Here is a 24,437-nt window from a genome sequence, read left to right as displayed (position 1 = left end):
ACCCGCGGGGGAGCGCGCGGCCAGAGCCGCGCTGCAGAGCGGCCACCAGCCCGCTTTGTACTTGCGGCCAAGCGCGGCCCCAGAGTTTCGGCGGCGGCCCTGGGAGTTGAGGCCACGCCCCCTTTGCAGAAGAGCCGCGGCCGCCAATTGGCCCGCCGCGGACCAATCGGCGCGTTGAGGCGGCCCGGGCTGTCAGCGCGCGCCGCAGCCGCGCGGGTCGCAGCCTGTCCTCCCCTTCGCTGAGCCCCGCATCCAGCGCAGCCTTCCCGGGAAGCGCGGCTGCCGCTCGCGAGCGCTGCCTTGCCCTGCCCTGCCCAGCCCAGCCCTCCAGCCGCGCGTCCAGGTGCCCGCGGCCCGCGGCCACAGCCTTGCTGCGCTATAGCGCACGGAGCATGTGCAGACCCTCGGGCGCCGAAGTGCTCTCTGCCCCGGGGGGCTTCTGGCAGTGGTGACTGACTGTCACACCTAAAGAGACCTTTCGGGGGCTCTCGCCGCGCCTCTGCGTCGCGGGGGGACACTGCGGTGCTTGCGATCAGAGCGACAGCTGCCTCTCGCTGAAGACGTTCTGGGCTGCGTGCGCCCTCCCTCTCTTCCTCGTATCGCTCCTTCCCTCCCATCCGCGGTTACTAGCCCCTTAGCTCGCCGGATCACACCCGCAACCTCCCAGGAGCGGGAGGCGTGGGTCCCCGCCACCCCTCTTCGAGCGGGGCCTCCTCACTTCGGAGATGCAATGACAAGTTAATATGGGCGTCCAAGCCTCGGGGTCCCAGGAGGAGAATCGCAAGAGGCAACAGAACCTGAGCGCCCAGAGCTCTTGAACGGGCCACCCAGGAGGGGCGTGAAATCCGGCGGCAGCATCCGTCCAGGTGGGACCCGCTGAGAGCCGCGCCATCAGTCCTCCGCCGGATTCCCGCACCGCCAAGGCCAGCTCGTCCGATTGCTCCGAGATCCCCGACCCGGGGATTTTTTCTTTTTTTTTTCTTTCCCTCGGCTGGTGGTGGGCGCCTCTCGGGCCGAAGCCCGGCGCCTGCTCTGCTGCCCGCGCTGCCTTTAGCGGTCGCCTCCGCCGCCGCTTCCAGGGACGTGCTGGGAAAGCCGAAGCCCCGGGAGAAGATGCCGGCCATCCTGGTGGCCTCCAAAATGAAGTCGGGACTGCCCAAACCCGTGCACAGCGCCGCGCCCATCCTGCACGTGCCCCCAGCCCGGGCGGGCCCCCAGCCTTGCTATCTCAAGTTGGGAAGCAAGGTGGAGGTGAGCAAGACCGCCTACCCTAGCCAGATCCCCCTGAAATCGCAGGGGCTGCAGGAGCCGGCGGGGGAGGGGCTCCCGCTGCGGATGAGCGGCTCGGTGGAAAACGGGTTCGATACCCAGGTGAGAGGTGCTGTGTGCCTGGGGCACTGTTCTGGGGGGAAGGGTGAATACTTTTTTGAGGGTGGAGGTTGACACGGCTGGAGAGGGGAAAGGGCTACCCTGTGGGCTGAGAAGGGGACCGTTCCACTTAGGCCAGCAGATTGGGGGTTGCGCTTGGAGAGTGGGCTGGCCAGTGGGTGTGGCCCGGGTGACCGAGGTTTGCCTTAAGGAGCTCTGCGAGACGGGATGCGGGCTGCCTGCGGCTTCCTTTTGGGGGCGCGGTGGGGTGGGGCACGATCAGGGTGTCCTCAAAAAACCATGTGCCACACTGGAGATGTCAGGTTCTGCATGTCAAGGGGCTTGGCCCCAAGAAGACAGTGTCTGCTGCAGCGGCTGTGTGTCTGTCGGTTCTGCAGAGATTCTGTCCCTGCCGAGGAATGGTCCGAGACCTCGCTGGGCTCCACTCCCCCCCTGGCTTGGATGTAAGATCCAGGAAAAGAGGTCTAGGGGTGGCAGTGTACCGGCCCCCCTCGGCTTGGAGATACTCGGGCCTGCCCCATCCTTTGGGCTGACAGCATTCCAGGCACGGTGCTGGGACTGCAGTAGGACTGCCGGGTGCACCGGCGGAGGCAGGCAACCGGAGACTCCTAGCGTCTCGGCTGGCTGTAGCGATGGGGCGGGGGTGGCTGCCTTGGAATGGCTGCCCAAAGCTAAGCCCCTCCTTCCTGGGTAGTAGATCCCCGGTGCCGGTAGCCCGGGTGACTGGGGGGTGCGGGTGTGGGGGTGGCTTGAACAGAATTGATGACTTCTACCTTTCCAGACCGAGCTCGCATCACCCAATTCGGCTGGGTGACAGGCCCTAGCCTTGCAGTCTCTTTTAAGGAAATCAGCAAGGGCCAATCCGATTCTCCTGGCTTCCTGCCTTCCCTGCTCCTTTTTTCCCCCCTCCCTCTCCTGGTAGGAGGGAGCAGGGGCACGCTGTATTTTCTTGGCAGTTAGTCAGCAGGGACTTTTGGGGACAGGCCGACCTGACGGATGTGACTGTCCCAGTCAGGAGAGGCGGAAAGCTAGCGGGGGAGGTAGTGTGGGGCTGGTGTCAGGGAAGTGGCAACAGACCAGCTGACCTTTTTGGCACTTAATCTCTGCTGACCCTGTCTCCACCTTCTCCTAGAGCTTTTTCTGATCAGAGGCTAGAACTCAACACATTCCTAGCCTTTCTGATGGAGGAACTGAAGCTGGAAGCTAATTGTAAGCAGACTTTTGGAACTCTGGGCTGGAGAAGGCCCTCAAAGCAGATTACGCTCCCACACCAGGCTGATAAGCATGCCCCTTGCTGCTGCACTTGCTAAACATTTTTGGAAGCTGACAGGTTTGAGTGATGGCGTGTGGGAGGAAGGCAAGATTTCCCCCCAATGCTGCTGGGCCTGTCTCTGCTATAGGGTTTTGTGCTCTGAGCTCTTTTTCTGCCGTTCATCACAGGATTTGTTCAGTGGTCTCTGAAACAAGAGTGAGCCTGGGGGCTGTGCTCTTGTGAGGGTGTCCCCTCCATCCTTGGAGGCAGGGCTGATGGGGTGTGGTGGGGTGTGATGGAGTGGATGTGGGAGGCTAGAGCGGTGACTCGGGGATGTGACACACACCCTCCATCCTGATGAAGAGGGCCTGAGGAATGAGGGCAGAGTGGACTCAGTTATCATTGCGACCAGGCAGCTGTTCTACCGCTGTCCATTCGACCTTTCACTTAACACACTGGGTTGGAGGACTTTCAATGGGCAGGCTCTGAAAAGGTGATTCATTACCGTTTTCTAGAAAAATGCTCTTCAGCTGCTGCCAGAGGGGCTCGTGTGGTCCGGTTCCCTCAAGGCTTTCCTCCTCCCCCACCCACGGCCCACAGTCCCTTGTCTGCCCCCACCCCGCCTCCCTTGCTCTCAACAGGGCCCTGTGTACTGACCACGAGGGTGGTTTGGATGGACCTTCCAGTGGGCTACCTGTTTTTGACAGCCTGCCTCCCCCCCTTTTTTTTCATTCATGGCCGGGCTTCCTGGTGGTTCTTCTTTGTGGCAGGTGCAGATCCTTGTTCTCATGGCCTCGCCCTGGCATCAGAGAATCACTGGCAAAGGGGTTTTCCTCTTCGGACAAGTCTTCTCCCTCTGGGCCTGACGCAGTGCATGTGCACCATCCAGGAAAGCCTCTCCATGCAGCTTGAGGACAGGGTCAGGCTTGGTAGTCCAGATTCAAAACCTGATATTTGTCACTAGAAGATCCTCCGGAGATGAGGAGTTAAGTGGCAAATGATATCTTGGGGCATTTGACTCCCTTTGTTACTCAGGGGCTTTTACTAGGCTGGGCTGTGCAATGGTCAGTAGCACAGGCTTTAAAGGTCAGGTGGATATCCAAGGTGTCCTGTCTCCACCATGTACAAGCTGGTGACCTAGTCCATTAACCTCTCTGGGCCTCAATGTTCCCATCTGTAACAATGGGCATTTAACGACCACACAAATTGTGAGAGGCTTAAGAAAAATAACATTTGCAAAGTGCCATATACACCTGTCTGTATATACGCATATACATACATCATAGATATATATTTATATACATATATAAGTAAGATATGTAAAGCCCAGTGTCTGGCAAATAGGAAACAATAAAATAAGCCATTTATATTGCTAAACCAAGAGATGGGGCATTGTTGAATGTAGATCTAATAGCCTCTCAGTGAGAAAAGGCATAGCTTATTCTGTCAAGCCCTTGAGAAGGTATCATTCAGTTCACAAGGGTTTACAGAACATCTGTCACATACCTAATATAGTACCAGGCATGGTGGGAAGGTGAGGGAAGTGCCTGACGTGCCAGGCTTTCTTTGTATGATCTCATTTCATCTTCACAGTAACACTTAAAGCAGATATGACTTCCTATGACAATAATTTCATGTAACATCTTCTTCAACGACAGTAATATAATAATGGCAAGTCATCACATAGCACTTCCGACATGCCAGGAATTGTTCTAAAAGACCTCATTTGATTCTTAAAACAATCCAATGAGACGTGTTATTATTCTCATTTTACACTTGGGAAACTGAGGCAAAGGCTGGGTTAGTGACCCCATGAATAGCAGGAGTAGAATTAGAACTTGGACAGCCTGGTTCTGGACTCCCTGTTCTTAACCAGCATGCTATAGAGAGCAGATCATAGGGACTTTCCAGTTACTCACAGGCCCTGACTTATAAGACCACTGCTCTAGCCACTGAGCTGGAGGAGTAAACAGGACTCAGCAAGCTTGAGTGAGTGTCTCCAGGTCATCCTGCTCCAGGGTGGCAAGCAGGGAGTCCAGCTGTGGGTGGTCTGGCTTGCAGGCTGGTGGTCTTCCCCGTCTGCATAGCTGCCTCCCTCTTTCATGTTCTGGTGGAAGGAGAGGGTACATTAGACATGGTCTGGGCCTTGGAGGTCTTATAGTCTAGATGGGAGGTATAACTGATGGACTGAAGACGTCGGGGCACAGCACAAAGAGGGCTGAGAGGGCTACTTGGGGCTGGAAGGAAGGAAAAGGCCACGATGGCTGGAGAAGTCCAGAGAGCCTCACAGAGGGGGCTGGAGACGGTGGGTTCCGCGATGGGCAGGAATAGCTGGGTGGGGAGGAGAGGGGGTGAGATGAACATGTGGGGAAGGGGGAGGGCATGCAGTGGTGCAGAGCAGGAGTGGGTGTAGCCACAGGGAAGCCACGCCTTCACGTAACAGGTGATGACTTCATATTTAGTATCTTCCTTTCAAAAGGTGAGCATGAGCAAAGAACAAAGGCTTCTCGCAGTTGAAAAATTGGAATTGCCTGTTGCCTTCCTGGTCGATAGTGATCCTGAGCATGCGGGTAGTTATGGAGAGATGGTGTCCATAAAAGACCTGGTTCATAGCAGACCCTTGGGAAATGACAGTGATTATTATTATTAGTTTAAGGTTCAGAATCTCTAACATGGTGTGATATGGGGAAAGGAGACAGTTCTCATGGCTTATATTAGGCAGCAACTTATTTCAGCCAGTGATGGCCCATTCTCCCCCAAGCCTGTTCTCCATCTCCATCAAGTGTGAAAAGACCTGATGTAGCCAGCAACTAACTTTTAGGTGCAGCGCCCCTGTCCGCTCGCCAAGCCCCTCACCTTGAATCTCTCCCACAAACCTATAGCTGGGGCTTGACCCCTAGAGAGAGGAACTGTTCTGCAGCTGCAACATCCCTCCCAAGTCCCCCTCCTGGTGCTGGGATACCTGGGCCTCCCCCCAAGAATGAACATTTATAGCATCTGCTCTGTTAACATGGCGTATAAATTATGACCATGTGCAAAGAATTGTTTTAGAGACCTGCTCTGTGTTAGTTCAGAAACCCTGTCCGACCGACCTTCAGATAAGGAATGCTCATGAGCTATTTGAGGAGAGGTTAGCCTATTTTTAAGAAGCAGTTGCAGAGGGAAAAAAATATATATATATATATATATATATATATATAATACTTTGATATTTCCTGTTTTTAGGAGCCTGGTGTTCAACTTGCAGCTCACTTCTTTAAAAAAGTAATTAAAAGTGATGGAAATCCTCTGTGGGTGTTTTAGATGTTTAAAAAAAAAAAACACAGACAAGGCCCCCTGGGAAGAGAATGCAGCTCCAAGCTTGCAACCTGTTGCAACTTTGCCCCATTGTGTTTTGATTAGAATCCTTGCTCCATCATCAAAGTTGATTATGGATTTGATTAGTGCATTTTTCTGCTATTGTGTTATTCCCTTTCTTCTCTTCCTCAGTTCTTGGAGAATGTGTAGTATGGTTATCTGCCAACATGCAAGAATGTTTATAGTTCACGTATTATTGCTTATTTCATGGGTTAATTTTCTGAAAACACTTTAAGGGTGGGACTGGTGGCTCATTTAGAGTATCATTACGTGTGTATATATGTGTGTATATAAATGCATCAACTTCTGGTTATGTGTATATACACAAATACACACACATATACAAATCTATACACATGGAACAGCTTAAAGTAATAAGCACATGTGAGCACACACACATCAAAGGCCAGACTGGAGGAATTACAGCCCAATTTCCAGCTTTCAGAATAGCTTGATTTGCTCCCCGCTTCTCATACTCCCTTCCTCTGTGACCGAGATGGAAGAACCAAGTCTTGGTGTCCCATTTTATTTATTTATAAGATGTAAGAGATGTAGCTTTGAGAGAGGTGTTTTAATCAGGCCTTAGTGAAACTCCTAAGACTTAGTGAAGCCAGTCTGCAAAAGCCGAAACACCTAGTGAGATTTTGGACATTTGGCTTGAGAGATTCTTATTTCTTAAAATCAGTCTCAGCAGCAAGGAAGGGAACAGTTATGGGACATCTACTATAAGCCAGGTAGTAGTCTGCAGGGATTATATATATATATGTGCGTGTGTGTGTGTGTGTGTGTATAATGTATATTATATATATATTATGTATATAAAATTTAGTATGAGGCACAAGAAACTGGGTAAAATGTAAAGTGGCCCGTGAATTTCATAGGAGGAAGATGAAACCAAGGGAAGTTACCACCTGGAGGCAGTTTTTGTTCATATTTATTTCTTTATTAATATTTGGCTGCTCCAGGACTTAGCTGTGGCCTGTGGGATCTTTAGTTATGGCATGCAAACTCTTAGCTGTGGCATGTGAACTCTTAGTTGTGGCACGTGGGATATAGTTTCCTGACTGGGGATCGAACCTGTGCCCCCTGCATTGGGAGCATGGAGTCTTAGCCACTGGAACACCAGAGAAGTCCCTGGAAGGCAGTTTTAAGATGGTTGCTTAGGCTTAATTGAGAGACAGACCTGGGTTCAAATCTAGGCTTTGGGCAAGTTAACATCTCTAAATGTAAGTGTTCTTATCTATAAAGCAGAAACAATGAGTCTTAAACATTGTCCGTAAGAATCCAATGAGATAATACTGGGAGGTTGCTAACACAGAGCCTGGTATGTAATAAGCGAAAAATATGTGATATTGCCTCTTTTTATTACCCAAGGTCAGAGCCAAGTTTGGAAACCAGATCTGCCTCATTGCAAGCTCATGTTCTTTCTACCCTACCTCTCTACCTCTCAAGTGCATGGTTAATTATATGGAGAACAGGTGGCTTGCCCTGTGAAAGCAGAGAGCGTAGCGGAGCCTTTGTTAGATGAATGGGGAGCAAGAGTAAGTTAAGAACAGTGTCCTCTAAATGAGTCGTGTCCAGAGTTGTGAAGTGAAATCTTCACATTTTGGTTCCAAACATGCCATTTCTATAGCACTAACCAAGCTGAGGGATCTGCTGCAAACCAAACTTATGGGAAGCCTCCTTTGAACACCCAATCTGAACTGGTACTGTCAAGGTGGTTGAATGGAACTGGCCAATCTGATTGTGCTGCCCGGGACCAAGAATGGAACAATCCCATTGATTTGGCTTCTGAATGGCTTCTCATTGTTCTAAAGGCAGAAGGAAAGCCCTCTTCCCTTAGGGCTGGCATGATTGTGGTGGGAGCTAAACCTTGTGATCAGGTGGGTCATTAAGGTGCCCCAAGGCATGGCTGGGTGCCCAATGGTGTTTTACTAATAGCCACAGGGCCACTTTCAATGGTGACTCTGTCTCTTGGTCACATTGTTCAAAGAGATGGACAATGTGTTCCTGGAATGTCTTGGGCAGAATGGTTCATGTGATTTGGGGAACAAAACTGGGTCAGGCTTTTGTGCTTCAGTCCGCACAAGTCAGCAGTGAGTGACAGCTAAAAGTTTTCGCAGGAACCCCAAGTCGCCCACACAGAACCTAAAGAATGATTCATGACTTAGTGCTCCATTTCCCAAGGAAAACAGACCCTCTCTTGTGTTTTGCAAACAATGGCCCCACAGCCTCAGAATATTTTCTCTCTCCAAGTGAAACTTCAGTACCTCCCGTGAATTTTGGTTTGTAGGTGTGGGGGCTGGGTCAAGATAATGGTGAGGTTCTTTTGGAGCCTTGGAACCAAATCAAATACTCACAAGAACATGATTATAATAATGGGAACTGACACTGACAGAGCATGGCACTGGACATGCGTCATTTCATTTAATCCTCACAACACCCCGTTAGATAGATGCTACTTCCCCAAGAGAACAGAAATGACAGCCCTGGGAATCAGCAGCTTTGGTTCTTCAGATACTTTGCTGCATGACCTTCGGTAAGTTACATTTTCTTTTGAGCCTCAGTTGCCTCATCTACAAAATGGGTAGAATGATACTTGCTCTACTCTTTTTTTTGGAGAGTTTTTGTGATGCTTAATAGAGGTGATTATTATGCATGAGACACTGACCTCATCATCTTCCACAGTTAATACCCTTTAAGGAGAGGTTAAACTACTTTTCCAAGTAGCACAGCTGGTTAAGTTGTGGACCAGAATTTGAACCCTTAACTGTTTGACCTCAAAGTCAAGGCTCTGAAATAGCAAGTATGAAAGCACTTAAAAAAAAAATCTGAAAAGGCGTTGTTAATATGGAATCAAAGTAAACTGCTATAAAATTTATTTTGGCATGGTATATATGATATCTGGCTCCTCCCCTCTGCCCCAGAGTTTAGAAATATTGAAAATATTCATTCAATATTAAATAAATATTAGCTACTTCATCATATCATTTAACCTCTCTGGGGTTTGTAGAATTCCAAGTGCTCTCATGCCCCAAGGTCCAGTAAGGTGTAATCACTGTGTAACTGGCAGGGCTGATTCTGGACAGAAGAAGGAAAAATGGGGTATTTGATAAATTGTTGGTCTGCAGAAGCAATCAGATAAATTCAGATTATGGGTCATTCTTTAGGACACTGAGCCTGGGATCTTCCAAACCGACAATGTCATGAAAAACAAACAAGAAGAATATTAAAAGGTAGATGGGGAACTATTCTAGAAAAGGAGACTGAAGAGACATGATAACCAAATCCAATAAGAGATCCTTGACAAGCAAAGCCATAAATGCTAGAAAGGTCATTTTGGAGACAATGGGAGATACTTGAATGCAGATTGTGTATTAGGTAGTATTACTCCACTGGGGCTTCCCTGGTGGCTCAGTGGTAAAGAATCCACCTACAATGTGGGAAGATGTGGGAGACATAGGTTTGATCCCTGGGTTGGAAAGATCCCCTGGAGTAGGAAATGGCAACCCACTCTAGTATTCTTGCCTGGACAATCCCATGGACAGAAGAGCCTGGTGGGCTATAGTCCATGGGGTCACAAAGAGTTGGACACAACTGAGCGACTGAGCATGATTACTCCATTGTTGTTAATGGTTGGAAATAATGTAAGAAAATGTCCATTTTCTTGGAAGATACATGCTGTATTTAGAGGTGAGGTATCTGTGTGTCAGCAACTAATTCCCAAATGGGTTCAGGACAAAAAAAAAGTATATGTGCAGATAGAGGGAGAAAGCAAATGTTGTGAAATGTTTAAAACTGGTGAATCTAGATACATGTGCAACTCTTTCAACTTTTGTTTGAAATTTTTCAAAATAAAATGTTGGGAAACAAAAAGAAAGCCTTGGCAAAAGAGTCTACATTAGCAATCCCCTTGACATCTGTGGTATATCCATGAGAACATATATGAGGTAGGAGTGTGTGAAGTAAGAGAGTGTGTGTGTGTGTGTGTGTGTGTGTGCACTCACAATAAAGAGCCTGGCCAAGTTTGTTTCACTGGGATCTGGACTTCTTATCTCCATTCTGGTATACCGTGAGAATCTTGGCTTAATTCCTCTTCTTTTATGAGGATGGTTGTGGAAATTTTATGGAAATCATAAGATCCAAGTTTATTTGATAATCTCTTATAAAAATCTAAGACGTTTCCAAGGTTGAAAGTACAGAAGAGATTCTTTTTAATGAAGAAATTTTTTAAAATATGAAAACACCAGGTTGAATTTTACTCATCAAGGCATGGAGAAGGCAAGGAGTCTGAACAGAAGCACGGTCCTTTCTCTGCTTTAACCCTCTTTCTCTCCTCACTACTTAGAATTCCTTTGCCTGGCTCAACCCTTCTCATCCGTTACCCATTCAAGGTCAGGCTTAGTGTCACCTCCTCCAGGAAGTCCTTTGCCACCACCATGGTCTGAAGGTAGTCTGTCTCCTGTGTGCTCCCATAGCCTACTCTGAGCTCCTGTAACTTGAACTATGATTGCTTATTTAGACAGACCACAACTTCCATGAGGTCGGGGGTGTGACTCTCATGATCTCTGCCGGTGCTACATCAGCAGGAATGCATCAACACGTAGTAAGTTCTTGGTTCACATTCCAGAAGGAAAGAAGGAAAGGAGGGGGAAGATAAAAGGAAGAATTGAAAAACAGGATTGAGTGTCTGTTGAGCACCAGCTGTGTTCACGAAGCTGTGGCTCAGCCATATGGCTCCTGTAGAACTGTCTGTCGGTGTATGAGCTCAAACGAGCCCGTGGTGGTGGGTGGCCAAGCATAGGAGACAGAGGGTGAAGCCAGTGTCAAAGCTCTCCAACCAGGTCTCGGGGAAACTTGCCTGGCTGGGTAGCGGGAAGAGGCAGATTGCTTTACACACGTTTCCTTTGCACGAGGATGTCTACTGCATCCATGCTGTGGTTGCTCCACTGGAAGGTCTATCTGGATGTGATCATGGGGGTTCAGTAGACTGGAAAGTTTGTGTGGGTAGGACACTGTGGGCTCTGGAGGGCTTTGGCAGATCCCCCCACCAACAACTTGGAAAGGGGGACTGAGAAGTGTTCTAAAGGATTTTAGTTGGTTAAGAAAAGAGGATAGGACCAGCCTTCCAGGAATAAGGATGATAGCAACCACTCGTGTGCCATTTCCACACAATCTTCACACTCAATCTCAGTCTTCACACTCACTTTCTGAGCCTGATTTACCAGGAAGGAGGAAAGCGAGGGGTCAATGGGGAGATGCCTGAGAGAGGTCTTTTTCAGGTCACACAGCTGGTTTGAACAGTAGCAGGATTCCTACCTGGTGTTTCTGAGTCCAAAATCTGTGCTCTTAACCCCTGTCTTCTTCTGCCAGTAACTAGAAGAGGCCTGAGTCCCATACTGGGGTACTGCTTTAAAAAAAAAATCAAATCTCCAAGCCCTCTGCTCCTTGGAACCTGCTCCCTGTTACCCTGGCCTTGACCTTCCCACTGTCTCCTTCTTGTCGGGGCCTCTGTGCCTGTCCCAGCCTGTTGCTAGAGGTTCTGCATTTACCAAGTGAGGAGCTCCACTGGCTTTGGCTCGCATCTTGCTGCAGTCTGGGCACAGGCTCCTCTCACTGCCTGCTGTCCCCCAGGTCACCCCCGTGCTGCTCAACCCAGCAGGTCCATGTGCCTGACAGCTGGCAGGACCTCTTTCCTGTCCTCCTGTGGCAGCTCTGCAGACAGTTCCCATTGCATGCTGATTTGCTTTGATTATTTTCAGACCTGGGAGTGACGCATGTTGACGTCAAAGTATGTGGGCCACAAAGCATCCCCGAACTGTCAGACCTTCCAGTTTGTGGACTTTGCTTGTTAACTATCTCTGGACAGAGGAAACCCTGGAGGGAAAAATACCATTTAGGCGACGAAACCAGATTTGTAAGAATCAGGCTCACTCGGGATGTCTGCTTAGTGATCTGTGCCTCTATGGACTGGATATTTGCGGTGTCTGAGCCAGTACGGACCCTGGAGGCCATCTATTCCCGTAGCTCCATTGTCAGTGGTGAAACAGCCTAGAGAGGGGTGTGAGTTGCTCATGGTCACCCAGCTCGGAGGGCAGAGCCCAGGCCCAGTGTTCTCCCCACCTCTCTCATGGCAGTCAGATGTTCTGCTCTGAAGGGCCTGATGGCTTGAAGAATTGGAACCAGCCTTAAGCTATGTTCTTTCCTTCTCCATCTACTGAGTAGTTAAGATAAGTATTCTTTTCCTAAAAATTACTTTATTGAAGTATAGCTGATTTACAATCTTGTGCTAATTTCTGCTGTACAGCAAAGTGATTCAGTTAAACATACATATATATATATACACCTTCCTTTTCATATTCTTTTCTGTTATGGTTTATTGCCATATATATAAAAATATATATTTATTGAATACAGTTCCTTGTGCTTGTTGGATCTCGTTGTTTATCCACTCTCTATATAAAAGTTTGCACTGCAAATCCCAAACTCCCAGTCCATTTTTCTCCCAGCCCCGTCCCCCTTGGCAACCACAAGTCTGTTCTTTTCATTCTTTCATATTCGAAAGCATTTGCATTTGGCTCAGTGGATCACAAAACTAGGACTTCTTTGTGGATGGCATGATTGTGGCAGCAGACCACCATTCAACATCTCCCACGGGCCAGACACTCTCCATACATCATCTCATTTAAGCCTCACCACAATGAGATAAGGCTGGTGGCATTTCATCCGTTTCATGTTTGAGGCTCAGAGAAGGTCAGTAACGTGACTGACACCGCATGGAGTCAGCTTTGAAACTCTCTACTTTCACATCCGTGCTTTTTCTGCCCAGCATCTTAGACCCTGCTCCCCTAGGCTGGAAGTCAGAGAGACCCAGGTTAAGATCGGACCTCCCCATTTATTTACCAAGCATCTAACTTCCCCAGTGCTGGTGTAGGGCCCGGCACACTGTAAGTCCTCAGTAAATAGTTGTTGAACTGCAACTTGGACAAGTCAGTCCCACTAAGCCTCAGCTGCCCAAGGGAAAGTATAGCACTTCAGTGTGCCGTGTAGATCAAAACAATACTGTGTGTGAGACTGTCTGGTATGGGGCAGATAAGATCTACTGTGACTTACTGAGCTCTTGCTATGTGCTGGTCATTCTTCTAAGCACTCTCTATGGATTTTCCCATTTAATTATTATAAAAGCAATAATCTCTGAGGTAGGCACTTTGGTTATTATCTCCATTTTACAGATGAACCAGGGAAGGTAGAGCATAAGCAACTTGCCCAAGGTCACCTGCCTACAAGTGGAGGAAATAGGCCCAAAACTCAGCAACGCTAACAGAGCCTGCGTCCTCCCCCACGGCATGGTCCTCTCTCTGTGCCTCTCCTAATTCTAGTTGAGGGTGGGGAGGAGAGACGAAAGCACAGAGACGGAAAACAATCTGTTTAAGGTTCTTTAGCATGAGAGGTAGTAAAACCCAGATAAGACTTGCCTTCCTAAAGTAGCTGGGGCTTTGTTCTTTAAAAGATGCTGGCTTCCTTGGCGGCTCAATAGGTGAAGAGAATGCTTGCAATGCTGGAGGCCTGGGTTCAATCCCTGGGTTGGGAAAATGCCCTGGAGGAGGGCATGGCAACCCTACTCCAGTATTCTTGCCTGGAGAATCCCATGGACAGAGGAGCCTGGCAGGCTACAGTCCATGGGGTTGTAAAGAGTGGGATATAAGTGAAGTGACTTAGCTAGCACACACACAACTCTAGTGGGAAAGGACAAAACTATTTTGTCCTGGGAAGCTCTCACAAACTGGAGATGTTCACTAGGAATCAGTGACTCCCAATTGCCTTGGGGATCTGTGTGGCTTTCCCCTTGGGTCCCTGCTTCTCACTCATTTGGAATCATCTTCTCTGGATTGCAGAACAGAAACCAATATAAATTTGACCTAGTCCCTAGAAATGTTTACCTGGCTAAAAATATGCTGGCTTTGTTACATTTTAAGCCAAATTTAGATTTGAAGTATATGCGTTGCCCACACCCATGTATTAGGCATGAACTGTTGGTACATTTTGTAACAGGAAGCTGCTGGTTTTCCATTCCAGAGAACTGGAATTCAGTCAGAAATTTGTCATTTGCAAATGCCAGCTCTCACCACATTCCATTGCTGTTTTTAAGAACGTCTCGTCACCTGGAGTTGGAGGAAGCAGGCCATGGGTGAGGCCAGGCTGGCCAGGCTGTCTTGGTGTCTTTCTCGGGGTCTGGTGCCTTCCGAGCGACCTCCGCCTGGCTCTGCCCAGGCCCAGGCCATCTGCGCCGTGTTGCCTTTGGATTAGTGCATGGGCAGACAGGGGGCTTATTTTAGAACTGGAAGGAGAGGAGATGTATCAATAAAAAACAAAAGCTGGGAAGGAAAAAATCCATTCAGTGGTTTTAAAATATCTCTCCCTTAACAGGACAGATTATTTTTGTTTCTTAAAAACAACTAGGTGACTTGCTCCTAGAAACAGAGTTGGAAAGACTGTAAAAAAGGAGGAGGCTGTTGAGGTGGCCTGGAGGTTTCACCACCCTGGCCCATTTGCACAGGACAGGTCTATTTCCCCCACCTCCAGAGCCCCTCCTGCTCCTGACCGGAAGACTCTGGAACCTCAGAACTGTGTCACAAAGACCTTGTTGCCTTACCTCTTTATTTTATAGACAATGAAGCCAAGCCTCAGGGTCCTTGCACCTGCTGCCTGGAATGTCTTCCCCAGATATCGACACAGCTCCTTCCTGCCTCAGCTCAGATGCCCCTTTATCAAAGGCACTTTTTCTGACCATCCTATATAAAAGAACAATCCATTCTTTTATATCTCCTTGTTCTGCTTTATTTTTCTCCAGAACCAGAGCAGTCTACTATAGACATGCTATATATTTATTATCTTGTGTCTTCCTCTATTAGACTTTCAGCTCATTGAGAACTAGGGCTTCACCTCTTTTGTTCACAGCTATCTCCCCCACACCTAGAACAATGTCCAGCACTTAGTAGGTGATTACGAAATATTTAGTAAATAAACAATAGGAACTTGTGCAAGATTTCAGGCAGAGCTGGGACTAGCCTCTAGGTCTGACTCCAAATCCAAGATTCTTACTTACACCTACTTCTCTAGATGCTACTAAGAAATCTACAATGTGTCTCTTAAGATGGGAATGGGTTAAAATGTTCTCCCTTTGACAATTTTGCATCTTTTGTAGGGACTCTTACTGAAAAGGATGGATGAGTATCTTAGCACAAAGATCATTGTCTTAACCTCAAGATGTAGGTGAGTTAGGTTGGCTCGAAAAAGGTAGTATTTTTGATCAGGTTGGGGAAATCTTACCCTATGAGCACACTTTTACTTGGTCCAAGTTTAGGGCTGGATCCACAGTAGGAGAGAGAGCTGAGAATTGGATTTGCCAACATACACTGCTTCCATTTTGTCTTCTGGTTTGCTTCTTTCTCTTCTCCTCTCCCCCACCCCTTGTTCCCCTCTCCCTCCCTCCTTCCTTCTTACCTTTCTTTATTCTGGCTCCTTTTTGTACTTTAACCCCTGTTAATAAAAACTATGATCTCTGGACTAGCTATAATGGCATCATCTGGAGCGTTGGTAAAAACACAGAACCTTGGGCTTAGCCTCTGACCTTATGAATCACAATTTGCATTTGAACCCAAACTCAAGATATTTCATAGGCAAATTCAAGTTTAAGGAGCAGAAAAGCAATTATGCCCTTACCTCGTCAGAAGTGCTGAAGAGAAACTTCCTTCCTGTAAATACTGTTTCCTCTTCTGTGTGGAGGCATGGACCCTGTTTTCTCTGATAACCCCTCCGATTAGGGATGGGAGGGATGGACAGGACACCCCCTGAAAGAGGGTATCTGCAGATTCTAGAATCTGCAGCCAACGCGTATCTTACATTGCTGTGTCTTATGGAATTCTCCAGGCAAGAATACTGGCGTGGGCAGCCATTCCCATCTCCGGGGCATCTTCCCGAACCAGAGATTGAACCTGGGTCTCCTGCATTGCAGGTGGATTCTTTACCATCTGAGCCGCCAGGGAAGCTCTTATTCATTGGGCTTTGTGGCTAATGCCTCGTCAGTGTGATGCAAGGCTGGCATCTGTCTGGTAGCTGCAGAAGGAAGAGAAGTCCTGTCTTTGACCTGGGCGTTAAAGATTAGAGGACCTCAGCTCTCCTCTTTGCAGTGAGCTCTGGGCTGGTTGAGATAGCATCTGGCAGCAACTGGAACCAGTCCCATCGCAGCCCTCCATCGGCTGGGAAGTCTACTCTAGCCCCTTCAGCAAAGGGAGGACAGCCCCTGCCTCAGTCTGAATAGAGCCCAGCTCCCAGGATCCTTTGCTGTTTGGAAGTCTCCTAGTTCTCCTTGAATTGCAGTGGGAAATTGCATTGCAGGATGCCAGCATGTTGTGAAGGAGTGTGCCCCAGAGTACCAAGGGGAGGGGCTGCCTCTGGTGGTCATGCTGGGCTCTCTATCCCTGCTTAGAGAAGCCCTGTCAATGGGCAGGTGGCGTGCAAATGTAATCTGTCTCCCTGCTGAGGCGTTTCTTTCAGTCATGCTGCGGTTGGGTCCTGATTTGCAGAAAGCCCATTGATAAGAGCGGAGCAGATTAATTGAGCCCCTGAATCAGGCTGTTTGGTGAAATTATTGTCTAATGCTTTTAGAGGTGGGAGCTTTTTTTTTTTTTTTTCCAGCTCGTTCTGTGTAAATCAGAGCTACTTAAAAGCTGCTTACACAGTCACTGGTACCATAGAAACCAGCCATCCCTGCACACGCTCCTGGCCCAGTCGGGCAGGGGCCACTGTATGTGTAGGAAGAGGACTTAGTGGGCTTGCTCCAGCGTCCACAGGAGGGAGGAGGCCCTGGAGGAGATCAAGGGGGGCTTTCTATTCCTTCCTCAGCTCCCCTAGACTTGTCTCATTTAACCCCATCCAAGTCTCCTGGAGGAGGGACATCCCCCACCCCCTCAAGTCCACACTGAGCCCTGATGGGAACAGAGAATCTGTCCAGTGACTGAAGGGTGATGAGTCTGATGCTAAGATGTTTGTAGGTATGTGCATATGTGTATGGGGATGTGTGCAGGCACAGGCATGCACAGGCATGCGTGTGTGCGTGTGTGTCCAGATGTTCCTAGAGGGGCTGGAGAAAGTCCATTCCAACCACTGGCCACACCATAGCATGTGAACAGTGTGAGGAGGCTGCAAGAGCACTGTTCTCAGAGTCAAAAAGCTTGAGTTTTCTCTCTAGACCCTCCTGAACAAGCCACGTGACCTGGGCACATGGCCAGTCATTCTTTGCCAGGACCACGTGGAGCTGTCAAAAAGAGAACACATGTCCAGACATCTCCCTTGCAGACACAGGCCTGGGGTGAGGCTTCTGTACCTGTATTTCTTAGGGCTCTGCAGGGGATTCCAATGCATGATCTGGGATGGGAGCTCTTGGATTTGAGACCGGCATTCAGAGAAGTCAGGACCATGAAGTAGGTAAGAGAAAGTGGTCATGACCACACAGACCGGGGCGTAGACTCCAGCTGTGCCCAGGTAAGGTGAATGGCTGACGCACTTGCCCCTTCTTTCTCATCTGCTCTAGAGGCATGAACGTCTCAGCGTCACAGAGCTGCTGTGAACGTTCCGGTGCAGGAAGCATGCGGCCAATGCCTGGCATATGAGCTCTCCATAAATGTTGGTCTCAGGCGCGTGCATGCGTGTGTGTGTGTGTGTGTGTGTGTGTATTTTCTGCTGTACTCTCATATATGGATAGAAACCTCTCAAGGAAGTCCAAGGAGAATCCAGTTGGGAAATGAGATGGCAGAGCTCAATTATATTAATGTAATTTGGCAATAAGGAAACCAATTAATTCATTCTTTCAGTCAGTTATTAACAGGAAACGGGAGTGTGCAAAGAAAGGTCCTGCGGGACCAGAAGAGGTGCCAAGCATGCCTCTCTCCCTTCATGACAGTGGTTCTTAAACTTCACTGTGCATCCTTACAACCCAGGTACTTGTTAAAAGTGCAGAATCCTGGGCCTTAGCCTCAGAGATGCTGATTTTGCAGATCTGGGTGAGGCCCGAGAATTTATATTTTAGGTAAGTATGATTAAGTGAACTTGCAGAAGATGGCCCACAGCCGCCACTCTCTGACAAAGGCTGGTCCAGAGGGAAATATCAACTTGGATGATTAAAGAGAAAGAGGGAGCTAGGTGAGTTGGGGCAGGCAAGGATGGGAGCCCGGATAAGCTGAGAGGAGCTAGGTTTGAATGTGAGATGCAGAGGAAATGTGCGAGATGCGAGATGCAAAGAAAACAGGGCAACATCTTCAGGGTTTGGTGTGCTGAGCGCAGGAGAATGGGCTGTGGTTGATGGGGAGTCCTGGCTCCTGTTCTTGCAGCCGGGGGCTGGAGTTGCTGTGGAGGGTGGGCATCACACTGGATGTCAGCCCCTGGAAAGCATTCACCAGGACTCCTGGTGAAGGACCATGAACCCAGAGTATGTGTCCCTTCATCCTCTGCTTAAGGCCCAGGCTGGCTGCCTGTAGGTTGCCTGGCAGTGCCCATAGAGTTCAGCATCTGTCCCTCTGTTAGCTCATTCAGAAATCAGAGCTCAGGAGCAACCCAGGGCAGGGAAACCTGGAGGGTAAAGTAGGCGTGAGATCCTCAGGGCCCCAGAGCGGGGTGGCAGAAGGAGCACAGTGCTGTATTTGAGCGTCAGCGTGAGCAGGGATGGGGCCTTAGTCAGTGTCCCAGGCCTCCAAGGGGCCTGGTGTCCCCTCGTTAAAGCCTGAACCTAGATAGTTCCCAGCAGTGGCCTTTGTGTCACCGAAGAGCACATTTCCTGAGTTGCCAGTGGCTTAGAAAGAGCTAGAAATAAGAAGGGATGGAGGGGAGACCCCTGCTTGTGTGCCAGGTTCCGTGCTACCTGCTCACATGTTTTGCCTCCTTTAGTCCCCACCTTGGAGGTAGATACCTGGAGTCTCGTTTGAGAAATGGAGAAAGGCTCAGAGAGGTAAAGCAACTTGCCTAATCCCACACAGCTAGGACTGGGCAAAGCCGGGGCTGGGACTCGCTCTGTCTGCTTCCAGTTAATCGCCCCGAGAGTCTCAGCGCACGGAGGGGAGGCCCTGCAGCTCTGCCCTCAGGTGCGGGCCCCTCGGAAGCCCCACTGCCCCGGCTGGGGGCGGGGGGCACAGGGAGGGCAGCGCGCCCCGGGGTCCCGTGACGTGTGGGACATTTCTGTGCCCTCCGTCAACAATCCAATCTTCAGTAACGTTGCCCCTGGCTGCCAACTGCTTTCGCCACAGCCAGAGGCCCCCACCCCTGACACCCACCCACACAGGCGAAGGCTGCGGCCAAGGGCACCCCGGACGGGGAGGGGGATGTGCCCTCCGAGGGGCCTCTGCAGAGCCCCTGAATGGCCCCATTGAGGCGCAGGCAGGATGACAATGGCCAGCTGGGACCCCCGGTCTGGGTCCACTGAGGTGAGAGGGCTGGGGCCGGGCAAGCGGTGCTGGCTCGGAGGCCAGATGCTGACTTCCAGGGCAGGGAGCCAGCGCCTCTGACGCGCTCTGAAATGCCAGCTCCGCTTAACGGGGAGCAGCCAGGGCGGGCCGCACGCCCCTCCCGTGCCGGGAGGACTGGGAACCCGGCTCCCAGCCACCACAGGCCAGCTCTAAGCCTCCGTCCTTACCCGGGGCTGGGCCCTGCTCCCTCCACACTGGGGACTGTGGGGGGCCTTTCCAGATTCCCCTTGGTCCTCACGGTCATCATTCTCAGATCGTTTGAAGAAATAAGCCCCCTCCAGCAACTTGGAGAAGGCAATGGCCCCCACTCCAGTACTCTTGCCTGGAAAATCCCATGGACGAAGGAGCCTGGTGGGCTGTAGTCCATGGGGTCGCTAGGAGTCGAACATGACTGAGCGACTTCACTTTCACTTTTCACTTTCATGCATTGGAGAAGGAAATGGCAACCTACTCCAGTGTTCTTGCCTAGAGAATCCCAGGGACAGGGGAGCCTGGTGGGCTGCCATCTATGGGGTTGCCCAGAGTCGGACATGACTGAAGCGACTTAGCAGTAGCAGCCAACAACTTAGGTGGGGTGGCTAGGTAAATCACAAGGCACCCAGTCCTGTTTGAATTTCAGATAAATAATGGATAATTTAAAAACTGTGTTTAAGTATATGTTGCTTGCTCAGTCACGTCCAACTCTTTGCAAACTTATGTACTGTAGCCCACCAGGCTCCTCTGTCCATGGGGATTCTCCAGCCAAGAATACTGCAGTGGGTTGCCATGCCCTCCCCCAGGGGATCTTCCCAACCCAGGGATTGAACCCAGGTCTCCTGCAGTGCAGGCAGATTCTTTACCAGCTGAGCCAGCAGGGAAGCCCATTTTAAGTACATATCAAATATTAACAATCAATAAAGACGGAACCAAGATTTGGGTCCATCTGTTGTGTCATGGGACACACTTAAACTGGAAAATTATTGGTTGTTTATCTGAAATTCGCATTTAACAGTGTGCCCTGTGTTTTCAGTTGTTAAGTCTGACAGTCCTATCTCAGGGAGCCGTGATGGGCACATGTGTGGGGGTACCAGGGCTCGGCTATATTTCCCTCTGTGCTGCTGAGAGGGCCACGTGGAGGAGACCTCTCCTCCACAGACTCTGCACCTCCTGCTCCCACACCTGGGGTGCTGGAGGCTGCACACAGTAGGTGCTTTACTGAAAGGCGGCCACTGCCCAGTTCTCTTCCTCACCCCTACTTCCACGAGCTGCGTCTTTCTCCCTCAAATCCCGCAGTGGAAAAGGAAGCTTTGGGATGCATTTTGAGTGGGGGACTATTTACTGAGCACCTCCCTGTCACATTGGGCTGAAGCCTGGAGACTCAATGATGAACAAGTCAGATGTGGTGTCTGCCCTCAAAGGAGCTTACAGGCTAGAAGGGGAAGTGTGCAGTGAACAAAAGAGCAACTGTGATTCAGCAAGCCATGATCGCTGAGGGTGGTGGGGGGAGGCACACATGGGCTCTGGACCCCAGGAGGGCATCTCACCCACACCTGCGTGACCAGGCTGACACGAAGACTAGGGGCCTTGGAGTTAGAAATCCTGACTAGCCCTGTGGCCCCAGCTAAGCTACTGAACCTCGCTGAGCCTCAGTTTTCCTCATCTGTTAAGTGGGAACAACATATGTCACCTCTAGGACTGGTGTGAGATTCCAAGTAAAATGGTGAATGTGAACATGTACTGCCAATGCAGGGCTCTAGACAGAGTCTGTGTGTGTGTGTGTGTGTGTGTGTGTGTGTGTCGGGGTGTGGAATGCAGGAGTGGAAGGAGAGGGGAAACAAAGAGGGGCCAGGAATGCCTGGCCCCCTGCCTGCTCCATGCCCTTCTGTCCTTACTCCCTCAGCATGCTGGTTCTCTATCTGGCATTGTTATTGTCAGTCTTTTTTCTGATTCTCCTTCTGTCCCAGAGGAATAGCAGTGATATCAGATGTTTATATGGTATTTTACAGTTTGCAGAGCATAATGATTAAGAGCCTGAGCTGAGGATTCAAACAAGCCTGGGTTCTCACTCTGTGACCTCACAGAAGTACTTAAGTTCTCTGGGTTTAGTCTTCTCTGTCAAACGGAGCCTCACAGGCATTGAGATGATGGAAAGAGACCAGTCAGATAAAGCACTTAGCGTGGAGCCTGGCACACTGCGAGTCCCCAGGAAGTGAGCAGCTGCTACAGGCTGTGTCTGAGTATTGAAACATCCTTGAGGTGGTATTGTTAGGTGGAGGAATGATGGTTAGGGAGGTTAGGTAACCCGCCTAAAGAGGCATAGCCGGAGGAATGGCTGTGGAGGCTGCACCCCTGCCTTCTCTGGAGGCCTTTCTGTCACCTAGTCTTCAGGGGCTCTGCTTCTAGCTCTCATCCAGATGCCCCTCTGGGGACTAGCCTCCTCTCTGGGTTCAGGCCCTCCTCGCCCGTTGTGGTCTGGTCCAGACACCTGGCTGCCTCCCTAAGATCTTGGCATGCCCACTTGTGCTGGGCTGTGCCCTGCCCAGCCTCCTGCAAGGTAGAGAGAAAGAGCATCCTCTAGGAACCTGAGGGTTTATATGCCTCACGACATCCATTCTTCCTTTGCTGGGCTTGAAGTCTGAGATGTGGGCATTTTTATTACCCTCTTAAACCTTTTGTCAGCTGATAGCCGCACTATTATGCTGTTGGCAGGGACGCTGCTTTTATTGTCTTGAACACAAAAGCAGCTTTGAAAAGAGGGGGCACTTCTGGGGAGCAGGTCGGGGTGGGCTCTCACAGGAGAGGCCTCTCCACCGACTGCATCACCCTCCTGTGGGAGCAGACGGATGGCATTGCTCCTGTAGTTGGTACTCTGGTTCCTGATAGATAATGGTCCATAGTCCATGGTTGTTGAGGGGAGGGGAGAACTTCCTGTGTGCACAGCACTGGGGTGCACTTCTGGCCAGCATTGGGTTCGGTCCCCTGACTACCTTCCAGGGTCAGGCCTTAGACCCATTTTGCAGATGAGCAAAATGAGCTGCAGAGGCTAGCTGATTTGTCAAGTGACTGGTAAATGGTAGCACCAGCTTTTGGGCTCAGGAGTGTTTGGCTCTGGCACCCATGACTGGCTTTCTCTTGGCTACACGTGGGTCTGCATGCGGCATCTTGGAGGTGCTGGCTGGGGACCTCAGGTGCTCCTCCTAGCTCACAGTGGGCATTAAGCCACTTGGTGCCATGCAGTGCCCAGCCTCAGGACAGAGGACCCAAGCTTCTAAGGGAAGTAGGACAAGAGCTGGTTTCTGATCTTTCCCTCTTTCCTTAAAGGAGTAAAGGAATTTGGATACATGGAGGGAGGAAGGAGAGTGGTCCAAAGGCCAGAAAAGCCTGTGCAAGGTCTAGAGGCAGCAATGATCATGTCTGCTGTGCCTGACGGATGACACTGAAGAGGCCTGCTTTGAACAGATATTTATATGGGAAGGTGGTGTTCAAGGCAGTCTGGAGAATGAGGGCCTTGGAGGCCAGTCAGGGACATTTGGTCTCAGTCCCAGAGAATGGGGAGCCATACTGGGATTCTCCGTAAGGGAGGGCAGGCTGAAAATAGTGTCTAAGGGGGTTCATCTCAGGACACCAAGATGAAAAAGATGGAGACTGGAGGCCTGACTAGGGACTGTCAGCAGTCTTGGTACCACTGTTGATGATGGCCATGGTGACATTGCACACGGCTCACATTTGTTGAGTGCTCACTCGTGTGCTGGATGCTATTCCAAGAATTTTACCTGTACTAACTTGTTAAAAGACCACAGTGGACTTACAGGGAAGGCACTATTATCGGCCCCATTTTACAGATGAGGAAGCTGGCACAGAGAGGCAATAGAGGCCTGGAATAGGGCTGGAGAGGAACAAGTAGATCTAAGAATCACCAGAGGAAACATAAGCTCAGGACTTGGAACCGTGTTGAGGAATGAATGAAGGAGGGGAGGCTGTGTAATGACTCCAAGGAAAGCTGTTGCTTTTTGATAGGAGCCAGCTTCCCGGCTGGTAGTTATGGGTGAGGTGACCACCCAGCCAGCTGAGGCAAGGTCGTAGTTTCCTAAGTGCATGAGATAAAACGTAAATGCAGTATTTGAAAGGCAGAATATAATGCACCAATGCCAGACATGGATGTCTCAGCATGGATGACGTCATCGGCTTCAGGACGGGGACGATGGCATAAGAGAAGGGCACCTGAGACGGAGGCTTGTGCCAGCCTCCATTTCCTTCCATAAGGACAGCGTGCTGCCTCAAAACGTGACTTCCTGGGCCCCTTCTTCTTGAACCCTTTGCCCTTCCTTCCTACTCACACCCAGTCTGATGCAAAGCAATTCACGCACAAGCATTTCTTCCAGCTGAGTGAAGTATCCCTCCTTCTAGGTCTCATGATGGCATTTTAACAGATCTTCAGAAGCTTGGCTGATGGAGGTGGAGAAGTGAGGAAACCCCTGTGGGCTGGGCAGGGCCAGGATGGGCTTACATATCCCCCCACCCCCAAAAAATATACAGTGAGCGGGCTGGAGTCTCTGACTGCGCTTGGAATCCACACGGCTTCCCTGGTGGCTCAGATGGTAAAGAATCCGCCTGCAATGTGGGAGACCTGGGTTCGATCCCTGGGTGGGGAAGATCCCCTGGAGGAGACAGTACAGGCACGAACCGCATGTTCTCCAGGTCTGCCGTGGAGGCCTGGGCCAGGCCCGTGAGCCTTTTCTCAGGCTGGGAGTGCGGGAAACCTCCCTTGGCCCTCCAGCCCCATCTCCGTGGTATGTAGTCATTGTAAGCATGGGATTTCCCGTTAACTGGGCCAGAGTTGGTTCCTGACCTCATGCTTCCTTCTGTGTGACCTTACTTTTCTCATTTGTAACATGTAGATAGTAATAGTATCTTCCTCATAGCATTGATGGGGGACTAAATCA

General features: G+C 50.0%; 1 protein-coding gene across 4 annotated transcripts in view; it reads left to right on the top strand.

Annotated features, from left to right (window-relative positions):
- Positions 1-219: 219 nt before the first annotated feature.
- The window catches only part of NAV2 (neuron navigator 2), a 423,973-nt gene continuing 399,755 nt past the window's right edge, over positions 220-24,437 (top strand). For all 4 annotated transcript variants that reach the window (XM_002699081.7, XM_059883049.1, XM_010820889.4 and 1 more), the window contains exon 1: positions 220-1,371. In XM_002699081.7, the coding sequence (XP_002699127.1) occupies positions 1,114-1,371 (258 nt within the window). In that variant the 5' untranslated portion in view covers positions 220-1,113. The remainder of the gene's footprint in view (positions 1,372-24,437) is intronic.

The sequence above is a fragment of the Bos taurus genome, chromosome 29, assembly GCF_002263795.3.
Source record: "Bos taurus isolate L1 Dominette 01449 registration number 42190680 breed Hereford chromosome 29, ARS-UCD2.0, whole genome shotgun sequence".
In the NCBI taxonomy this organism is placed as follows: Eukaryota; Metazoa; Chordata; class Mammalia; order Artiodactyla; family Bovidae; genus Bos; species Bos taurus.
This window is presented reverse-complemented; position numbering and strand designations above follow the sequence as displayed.